We start from the raw sequence: 11,887 nt of genomic DNA on the forward strand, positions 1-11,887 counted from the left end.
CAAAAGAACCACAGTCCTTGAAAATAGTCAAAATAGCCTAGATTCCCTCCATCTCAAAGATTAGCAATTGAGAGAGAATGTGAACGACATGAATCTCCAACATCAACCCCAAAACGGCGTCGTTTTGCCTCCACTTTCATCGTTCGTGTGCGACTGGGAACAAGACGAGCCTTTCTCAGAGGAAGACCTTCGCGCCATCGAAGCCATCGAATCCCGCTTTTACAACAACAAGCGCCCTTTCTCCGATTCCTCCGCCGCTAAAGACGACGCCGACGACGCATCTCCCGATAACTCTGCTCGTCGGAGCCACCGCCGCCGCCGATTGCCGAGATCACTTGTCGCTCTTCAGCACCCTAATGCCCATTCCTTGTCACCTTGCCAAGGTCCTATTATGTTTCTTTTAGAATCTCATTATTCCTTTCTGCCATTTTCAGAGCTTGAAGGTTTCAATGTTCGCTCCATTCGGGGTTTGTCATTTCATTTTTTTGCTAATCCGCTATTGTTTGTTTCTATTGGTGACTGTTGCTTCAGTTTCAATTGATTTTCTAATAGTTTTGTTTGGTTAGGTTTCCTATTATTCTCTGCTTTTAACAGATTCTGAAACACGTTATGGTTTTGTGTCCCTTAGCTGAACAATGCTGGTAGTTCAGTACACAGGCATAACAAATAAGATTACTTTTATTTCATACTTTGCCATGATAATTTATCAGAGTTCGATAAACTTAGATTTTTGTTCAAAGAAATGGATAACAAAATAAATATGAGTATGCAGCGATGAACACAATTTGTCCATGACAGTAGGTAAGAACACTGAATGATGTATTGATGTGTGATTCCAATCCGATTCATATTAGCTCCCGATATGTCTTCAATTCTTTATTATGTATTCCCATTTATCTAATAATTTTCTGTGGAATTTCTCTTGTTTTCCTCTAAGGAGGTGTTTGTTTCAAGGTTTGATCAAGGCAAAATTCATAGGAATTAAATTACAAACCTTGAAACGAGCAACCGATAAGGCTTTGCTACTGTCAGAGTCTAAGTCTTCTTTTGGAATCTCCAATGTTGATTAATTAAGTCCTGGGTTCCTTCAACCAGCTTATTACCAGGATTGTAATAATTAAATTGTCTTAAGCAAGTTCCAGGAAGCTTGAATCTCTGTATATGGTTCACTTTGAAGTGAACCCCATGAACACTTCTGCTCTGCCTTATATTATTTTGATTTTGGATGCTTTGTAATTGAACTTATTATGCTTTTTTCTACTATCACTCAGGCTACTCAAGGATGCGGTTGCCTGTAATAAAGTTTGCTGGCCAAATTATGTATAGTAGGACGTTTGCTGATGTAGAGAAATCTGCAGAAAAGCTATTGAAAATTCTTGAAGAAAAGAAAAGACAGATGGTGCAAATTCCACTTGGATTTGACATTGAGTGGAAACCTAGCTTCAGAAGCGGTTAGTTCAGCTGTTTCTCCTTTTTCAATTAGTAATATACCTGGTGCCATTTAGTCGAGTTGCAGCATTAACACAATACTATAGATTGTGTATCTGATGTTTAGATTTTTCTAATCCCTGGTTTAGTATGTGAACAGCAGTGAACGGATATATTTTGCCTCCCCATTTTGCCTGCCTGTATTTGACTAGTATTGGTTCAGGAATTTTTATCATCTAAGATGCTTTAACTAGTCTATCACCTGGCATTGGTTTGTAATCACTAGGAATTTTGCGCCTCGAAGGTGGTTGAATTTGTAGGAAAATCAAGAGAAAGGGTAACTGAAATAACTTGTGAAAGAAATTTTTAGGGGCTAGGAATTTAGGTACCTGTCAACACTCTGCAATGGCGAGTAAAGACATGTATAATTTAAATACTATACCATATGCTATTACATAAGAGTCTATATGTTTCCAATGCCATATTAATCACAAATAGTTGCGCATTACAATAGCACACCTGTTAATCACATGTGTTATTTCTAATAAAGGTTAAGCCTCATGAATTGAGGATTGAAAGTCCACATTCTGGACAAATGTTTGGGTCTTTACTCAATAACATGATTGGTTTCTTCTTCTTGATTTTTAGGATTATCCATTTTCCCCTCTTTTTCAAAGCTTTGTTTCCTTTGTCTGTAGGTGTTCCACCTGGGAAAGTAGCAGTTATGCAGATATGTCATGGCACTAGCCATTGTCATGTTCTACATCTAATTCATTCTGGAATCCCTAAAAATCTACAGATCCTGCTTGAAGATCCTTTAATTTTGAAGGTTTTTCTGTTAAGCCGGAATTCACCTCTTTTATTTTTCCTTTCTGTCTATGAGCAGCAAACAACTATAATACGTACTAGGTATTAATACAATGTTTGACATGTGCAAGGTTGGAGCTGGGATTCGTGGAGATGCTGCGAAGGTTTTTAGAGACTATAAAATATCTGTTAAAGGTTTGGAAGATCTTTCTTTTCATGCTAATAGAAAGCTAGGCGGAAGTCCAAATCAGTGGGGTCTTGCATCTTTGGCTGAAAAGCTTTTATCCAAACAGGTTTGTTCTTAGTCCGATTTTCTTGCATCTTGTTTTAGTTTCTTAATGCCTGATGCCTCAAAGAAACAGTTTGCACTTTGCGCTTTTTGTCAATCTGGATGGTTAATACAAGTTCACATGGTAGAATCCTTTTAAAAGTGGTGGCTTCATTGGGTTGAATTAGCCACACATAGAGAAGCAATCATTCCTCTCAATTATTAAACCCATGCAAAATTACATGTTACGTATGCCAATTGATTCTTTTGCTATATTCCTAAGTATTATTTATGCATAAGTAATGTTAACTAAAGAGTAGCAGTTTAATGGTAATTTTTTTACCTCTATCTGTTCAATAATCTAAACAAATCTGTTCAATAATCTAAACAAAGAAATAAGGATAGGAATCACCCAAAGTTAATAGAAGTTATTTTTTCAATCCGTTTATTTCATGCATTTAAAAAACACAATGATTGATTGGAGACGTTATTGTGTCTTAGGAGCATTAAGGGTCGGCCTGAATAGGTTCATAAGTGATTTTTTTTTTAACTTATGAAAAGTTACAACATGAATGTTTGATACAACTTTTAAATTAACTTGTGACTTTTTAAGAAGTTATTTAAAGTGTCTATGGAGAAGTTAAAAAATAACTTGTTCTATAATAAAAAAGCTTTTTATCACTTTCATTTTAAAATAGACACTATTGTGACTAAAAGACCAAATACAAAATCACTTATTTATAAACTACTTTTAATATAAGTTTTTATATTTTAAGCTCTTTTTTCAGTAGAACTTAATTAAGTTGTTTATCCAAAGTCTAAACTAGCCCCAAGTCGTTCTCTTCTTTAGTTCTAACACACACCAATCCCTATCTTTCATTATTTTTTTTTTTAAATATATATTTAGGGTCTGGTTGGATTTTCATAATGCAGTTTAACGGCAAGAGAATATGTAGAAAGTTGGAATTTGGAAACATTCAAATGACAAAAATGAATACAATACTTATGACAATTTTTTTTTCATTTTCTCTTCATCAGGACCAGGTTATTTGTATTCCTGCTTTTACGACGAATAGTTATGGCCACAAGTATTTAATTTGCATTTGAATGTTCGGACATTGTTCTTTTTAAAATAATTATATTATTTTTCTTTATGAAAAAATAAATCATTGCTCCAGAGGAGAGAGCAAAATGTGAGAAAGGGGGTGGGGGGTAGATAGTTGTTTCTACTTTGTACTACTTTCAGGAAAAGGATAATGATGAAAAATGTTGGGGGAATATATAACAACCTTGTTAAATTTTGCAGCTTAAAAAGCCAAACAAAATAAGACTGGGGAATTGGGAGACTCCTGTTTTGTCAAAGGAGCAATTACAGTATGCAGCCACAGATGCATTTGCTTCCTGGCATCTCTTTCAGGTAACAACTAACAACAATAGTACAGATTGGATAGTACACCGCTCAACAACATTCTTAACCTCATCTTTTTAGGAAACTACTTCCTCTGGTGCACTGTGCACAGTATCTGTCAGTCTAGATGTTTTCAATCTAATTAAAGAATCTAAAATCAAGAATTGGTTACAAAGTAGTTTACTAAAATATTCTTTATTCTATAACTAGTTTATAGTGTAAATGTTTCATTGTGGATTAACCTTGTGTGAATGATAAAAATTAAAAATGCTTAATAAATGTTGTATTGGATTTATAATTTATAAATGACCTGGAAAATGATGTTACTCCTATTTTTAATAATATTACTCGACACTTGAATTTTTTGTATTGTATGTTTGTATAAATTTGTAGAAAAAAATTATATTAAAATAAGAATGGCAATATCCATTTTTAAATGACAAATGTGTTTTAATTCCAAACTATGTTTGTTGTGAATAAAACAAATAATAAATAATGGCCTCAATCTTTGTACTGTTTTTCTTTTTGGCCATCTCAATCTTTGTACTTAGAACACTTATTCTTCTGCAGGCTATTAAAGATCTTCCAGAGGCCCAAGTGGAAAGTACTGACAAAAGTGGCAAAGTGGAAGATGTACCGCAACAATGACTATATCTCCAACTGTGTAATGAATTTCCTTTCGTTTATTCTAATCATAAATCTCTTCTATTCTTTTTCAGTATTTATATTTATATTTATGTATGTGTAATTGTGTACTAAATGTCTGTTTATTATTGTGAATGCCCCAAGAAATCAAACTCCTTAGAAGTTAGAACTAAAATCATAATTTATTTGAGTCAGATTATGAAAAATTGACTTAAAACTGCTAATTGATTCAGCAAATCTTTTTATTTTTATTTTTGGTTACATTGGCAGCAATGAAGATTTTGAACGTACTTACCTATATTCTAATTTCTCACTATTGGATCACTTACAGTGGCTTTATCACACATATTTCCTTTTCTCTGCTGAAATTTTTTAAGTTTTAAAATACAAAAATAAAATATATTTTATTTAATTGTTTAATAGGTTTAGTTTTATTATCCTGTCTAGTATACAAAAGTTTTATAACGACATTAATTACTTATTATGTCAGAAAAAGTGTTTATTAAGAAATGATTGACTTTCACAATATTAGTGAATTAAAATTAATCTCTTATATAATTATAAATTTGCATAAATATTGATTTGTCAATTTATAAATTTGATCTGCTTCTATATAAAATAAAATTGAAATTTTATTCATTTATTTATTTGGTTAAAACATTATGTCTTTTTTCTTCTCTTTTCGTTTTTAGGTTTGGCGTGTGTAAATGGAAAGAAAATGATCACTTTGGTTGAAAATTACTCCTCAATTAATGTTCAATAATTTGTCATACATGAAGCATCAAACATCTTTGAAAATATCACACCCTGGTCCCATGATATTTGTGATAGGGGATTAAAAGCTTCCAGAACTTCTAAAAGTAACTATGTAATTCCCGCTATAATGGTTCGCAACTTAGCATCAATTGAATATCAAAATCTTTGCTATGAAATAAAATATTTGTCATTCACTCATTTGGGCTTTCCATAATTCTTGTACATTGTTTTTGTACCAAAAAAAAACTTGTTAATATTCTAAGGCTGACTCTAATAAACAATAAATAAAGTTAACAAGTAACTAGTTTGAGTTAGTCAAATAGTTAGTTCATTCATTCGTTTAAGTTTAAGTAAGTGTTGTGAATTTGAATTTTGCCTTATGTATGTAGCTTATTAGTTAGCGATAGACCTTTAAATAGAATTCAAATCCGCGATGAATTAGTTTTTGACAAGTAATCAATTTAAATTAGTCTATTGATTTAAATTATTAGTCCATTTACAATCAATTTAAATTAGTTTATTAATTAAATCATTAGTCTATTTAAATAAGTATTAGGATTTACTTGCTCAGTTGAAAGATACTATGTCATCCAAGCTATTCAAGGCCAAGCTAACAAGTCTTATGTTGATACCATTTATTGAATCTTATATATTTTAAAACGCGTTAGCCATTTAGCATATAAGTATTGATGTACACTATTTTTTTTAATTGTTAGAACTTAGGAGATTAATTTATGCATTTGTTTTCAGAATTAAGTGAAAAGATTCATACTGTATTAGACTATTTGTGCCTAGTGGGTTTCAACACTATCATTGTTCCACCATTCGAATTCTTAAGAGTAATCTTACACATTTAAATTTTTTTATAAATTAAATCTAACTAAGTTAAACAATAAAATTTAGAATAATATTAGTCATAATTTATTTTTATTATATTAGACTAACTTAGTTAGACTTAGTTAATAAAAAGACTTGAATATATAACATTATTCTATAAATAATTATACATACATAGATTTTAGTATGATTATATTATAATGACTACAATAATTATGTAAATATTATTAAAATTAAAGTCACATTTTTTTATATTCTGATAATACTTTTTAAATAACACTTTATAGAAAACATTATTTAATAATAAAAAATATTATTTTAATTTTAACAATACTTTTTAAAATATCGTAGTCGCTATAATCACCGTTATAATGACCTTGTACATTCCTCTACATTAGGTATGTACCACTTTTTTAAGAGATTCATACATATTTAAGTATAGTAATTTTTAAAGTACATTTTATATTGTCGGAAGAACCCATTTGAAGCAAAAAAGGATCAACCACAATTCCATATTACCACCTGGCAACTTTTAAGTAATTAATATCAGCCATTTTTTAATTGTAAATTTATTATTTAAAATTTAGAGTTTAAAATAAAAAAATTTTGACTTACATTAGTTAAAAAAAAATTGACTTCCTAATTAAACTCATTCGAAAACTAGAGACCAAGGGTAATCCTTATCTTAATTACTTCCCAATAACTAATGCAACATGCAATTTAATGTAACATCCAACAGGAAAGTAGTGTGTGTTAGTTAATTGGGTAGTTTTAACTTTTAACAACAATAAATCTTTGATTTACTCTCTCTTTTATCATTTCCCCAAGGATGTGATATATGTATATGAAAAGGCATGCATGATTGAAGGTCATGGCATGGGTGAGCTCCATTATTAGTTGGTGAATAATGAACTTCTCATTCAATTCAAATTAAATGATTTCCCATCACTGTAACACGTGATGTTTACAGCTCTCTCACCATTAATTATACCTTTGAGAAGGACATGGTAACCATGAAACTCTCTTAAGGGTTTTTACTATATTATGATCATAGGCAAGGGAAGGGACATAGTTTTTATTCATTTATAAAGATTTAGGGTTTGAATTGCACAAGTTTTGTTTCATAGAACAAGTTGTTATAACAACACTTCATATGTTGAGGCTTAGTTTTTCTTTTTCTTTTTATTTTATTGGGGAAAAGAATTTAATTTAATTTAATTTAATTATCTCAAATTTGCTTTTCGAAATTGAATGGTTGATATGATCTCCAAGGAAAAGTTTGGTTAATTATTGCATGCATGACTTCTTTGCATCACTAATCTTAAACAGTTTCAGGAAAAAGAAGCGTAGATATTTTCTTTATTAATTTTATAATTTATGAGTTAACCACAAAAAATATCCTCCAAAAATATATTTCCTAACAAAATATTCTCAAAAATTTAAAAACACGATAAAAATGTCTCAACATAAAATAAGTCCGTATCACTTTGATTGTATTCGTTAATAGAATCGAGCTAACTTTATGTAAAAACATTTTTGTTGTGCTTTTAATTTTTTGGATGATATATTTTGCCACAGCAAAGATTTTTGGAGATATTTTTGTGATGTATACTCTTAATTAATTTATTTATATTATGTATCCATTTGCTTAAATAATTGTGGTTTAATTAAGAAAATGATTCAGATCATATTTTTTAAATAAGTGTTCAGAGTTAATTCAATCCTTGCCTAAGATATACAATTTTCTTAAAACTTCAGGTCGGTTATCACCGAATAATCCCAGTTGTGGACTAAAATGATGTCCAAATAATTGTGATGAATTTTAATCATATATGCATTCAATAAGATGTCAACTAAGATTGAATCTATATTGCATACTAATATCTAACATAACTAAAACAAGCATAAAAAACAAACAACAAATGTGTTATATTATATTGCATAGAAATATATATATATATATATATAAAGGTAAATCTTATATATAAGTAGCTCTCATAGAGAGTTATAGACTTATAGTTGTTTTCATATTTATTGAATAATGTATATCAAGGTAAACATATTAATCTAAAAAAAACGTTATTTATATACATAAAAAATTAATTATTAAATCAATCATCATATATTTATGTATAAATACATATGTTGTTAAATTTATTTTTAATATATATTTTATATTTTAATATATATTTTATACGATTAACTAATTTAATAACTAATTTTTAGTATATACTTAATATATTTGTCCTAAATTTTAAACTTTTAAACACAAGTAGATATATTAATGCATTTGGACAGATGATAATTATTACATTGGAAGCTTTGTCTAAATAATTTGCTTTATTCAATTAATTATTGTTATTAGCATAATATAAAGGAAGTTTCTGCTCCTGCCGACACTAGAAAAGATAAGAGGCAAAAGTTGCTATCAAGAGCCAGAAGGAAAAATTTAACAACATGGAAAACGACAACTCATTTCTTAAGGTGGTAGCAATTGGAAATGAAATGAAAAATAATAATAAATAAAATGAAATAAAAAAGGCACTCTCACATATATGAATAAGTACATGTTTTTTTTTTTTCAAAATTATTGACTAAAAAAGTACCAATTATCATGGCAACGAATCTCCTTCTCAATCATGCAAAAGGATAAAAGATAGAACAATGGAACTAACCATATGGAACATTAAAAAATGGGATAAACAGATCAAAAGGTAGCTATACGCTAACATTTACTCTTTTTGGTTTGGTTCTTAATTAATTGCTTTTGTTTTTATATTAACTTGGATATGGTTTCACTCAATGACATGTTGTTTTGTTTCGTTTTTTATTTTTAAATTTTCTTCTACTTTTTGTTATTCTAATTTATATTTAACAATTGATGTCTTTTATTCCCTCCACTACAATATTATTAATGAATAATTTCATTTTATTATAAATTATTTTATTTATAATTAAATCATATATTACTATTATTACTTTTAAAAGAAATAATTTTCTAGGAACAAAACTATTTACGTCAAAAAAAATTTAAATCAAAGAATGAAAATAATGATTGGTTAGAATCAAATAGCGAATCATTTTTTCTATATTATAAACAATTTGGTGATATGCATTGATATTTTAGGGTTATTGTGTTTTAACCTCCTATGATTTTGACTCAATTTTTTTGAAAGGCACAAAATGTGGATGATGTTTTGTGGATGTAATTTTTATGTAAATAAAAAAAAAACGGCGTCAATATTTTGTATTAAAAGAATTTTTATAATTTTTTATATATAAAACGGCAGTGACATTTTTTATAATTATTATTTTTTTAATTGACAAAAAAGAAAACGGCGATGACGTTTTTTGGGTCAGTGAATTAGACAACTCCCAAACCTAAGTACATAACACACTCACACACTCCTCACACATTTATCACATTTTTTCTCTCAAATGCATTTTCTAGAGTTTGAACTCTAGACTTTAGTGGTGGGGAGGGGGTGAAACGCCATCTGAGTTAAAGCTCTTCGACTTCCACAACGAGATTAAATACGAATTTTTGGCCATTTTTCGTGGGTTACGCCAATTAAACTCCAATATTAAAAAAAGAAAAGTTCTCAAATCAGCAGCATGATTCAATTAATTACCTAAGATCAAAATAAATATACCATAAATAATGTCACATAATAAATTCATGATTTGTAAAGTTTGTCTAAATGTACCTTAGAAGAGAGTACAATAAACTCTGACACTACTTAAGAAGAAGAAGATATGTAGATGGCAGAAAACTAAACAAACATAATGTTGTAATCATATGAATAGGGCAAAGCTACATTGAAACTTGTTATGGTGAATTTCCATTGGATGCCAATTAACCAAAAGAGCCAAAATCAAATAGTGTATGTTTTCATTATTACAACTAAAAAGAATGCAATGTCGTGTCGACTTCTATTTTTGTGGATATAAATTTGAGTGTTCTTTTTGTGGGGAGACATATCTCTCTCTTTCTTCTAAAGCTTCTTAAATAAAGTCAAAGCTCTTGGTCCCACCCAACAATACGCATCTTCTTCTTCAATCTTGCCTTTAATGATTTTCACAAAGCCAAAGTAAATAATCTTAATTTATTTACACACACAAAATTAAAGAAAAGACAGTAACTAATTATTAACTATTCCACTCACATTGGTTTAGCAGTGATGTAAAATTCAGGTACAGTCGACTTCACGTGAAGTTGATAGTTGAGAGTCGTTAGATGAAAATTTAGTCAAATCGGTCAAATAATCTAATAGTAGCTCTCAACTATCAACTTCACATGAAGTCGACTGCACCCGAAAATTCGCCTTTTTGCATCTAAAAAATGACAATTTAATTCACAATTATTATTTTTGTCAGATAATTAAATTTTGATGTTAACTTTGTTTTTATTTTTTAACAGCAAAATTTTACCTGACAAGTTATATTTTATGTGTTATTTAATCATTAGGATAAATAGTCTTTTCACAAAATTTTTGTGAGAAAGTATTTATCCTAATTAAATTTTTAGTAAAGAGACTATTTATCTAATCATAATCTAACCTGCCACATAGGATCTTACTTTTAAGTAGGGGTGAGCATGAGTCGATTTGGTTCGAGTTTATGTTAAAATTAGAACCGAATTGATCAAAATGTAATTGGTTCGGTTTGGTTCGAATTTATATTTTTTTGTACATGTACTCGAACCAAACCAAACCGATTAAGAATGGATTGGTTCGGTTCGGGTAATTGGGTACCCGATGACTTTAAAATTCATAAAAAAGAAAAACCAAATTTTTATCTTAAAAATTCAACAAGTACAATCAACATGTAACATCAATGGAAATAATCCAAACATGTTAAACACCAAATACATTAAAAACTAAACTCATTAAAATTCAAACATATTAATAATGAATAATCATTGTCTAATGAAAAAGCCATATATATTTTTTTATTTTTTATTTAATTAATATATGATCGGATTTGTGGATTGGTTCGGGTTCCGCACCCCCAAAATCGATACCCGAACCAATCACTAATAAAAGCCATCGGTTTGGTTTAGATTGGACCCGATTACCCGTTGGTTTCAGAACCAATTTAATTGGTTCGATTCGTGTTCGGACGGATAAACGGGTATCCGCTACCCGTGCTTACCCCCTGCCTTTAAGAGATCACATCAAAGTTGATAGAGTAGTTGTCAGACAAAAATGATGGTTAAGAACAAATAATAAAAATAGCTAAAATTATCATTTTTTTAATCGTACAAAGTAAATTGTATTTTTGTAAAATAACATGAATTTTATTCTTCTTTTTATAATTTTTGGTTGGGATTTTAGTCGCGGTTAGGTTTTGTTGCAAATGCGAGTATTGTGGCTTTTAATTTGTAACGTGTATTGTAATCGTTATGGTATCATTATCCTTTTTAAATGTTGTTAATGGAATTTACCTTAAACCGAGTTTATTGTGACAAATATATATGATATAATTGCGAGTGTTATTATTCTGACTTTTGTGATGCACATTAAAATTGCTATTGTCATTTGTTATTATTTCTTATTATGACCTTGATGTAATCTATAATTAAAGTTCTAACAAATTACTTTATTGTAACAAGATTATTACGGCCTGAATTTTTATATTTATTTGGAGACTATATCGTAATTTTTTAACCCTTCACTGCAGACAATTATGTAAAAAGCGAAAAGAAATAAAAGAAAAGAAATGCTTGTGCAACAAGC

The 11,887-nt window shown here is 29.4% G+C and overlaps 1 protein-coding gene across 1 annotated transcript; it reads left to right on the plus strand.

Moving 5' to 3' along the window:
• The first annotated feature begins 13 nt into the window (after positions 1 to 13).
• On the plus strand, positions 14 to 4,731 carry WRNEXO (Werner syndrome-like exonuclease). Its single transcript, XM_016340918.3, has 6 exons — positions 14 to 383; positions 1,272 to 1,451; positions 2,127 to 2,257; positions 2,367 to 2,528; positions 3,810 to 3,920; positions 4,482 to 4,731. Exons 1-6 carry the CDS (start codon positions 89 to 91, stop codon positions 4,557 to 4,559), a joined length of 957 nt encoding a protein of 318 aa, XP_016196404.1. The 5' UTR covers positions 14 to 88; the 3' UTR covers positions 4,560 to 4,731.
• Positions 4,732 to 11,887: the final 7,156 nt, after the last annotated feature.

The sequence above is a fragment of the Arachis ipaensis genome, chromosome B4 (genome assembly GCF_059453495.1).
Source record: "Arachis ipaensis isolate K30076 ecotype BB chromosome B4, ASM5945349v1, whole genome shotgun sequence".
NCBI lineage: Eukaryota > Viridiplantae > Streptophyta > Magnoliopsida > Fabales > Fabaceae > Arachis > Arachis ipaensis.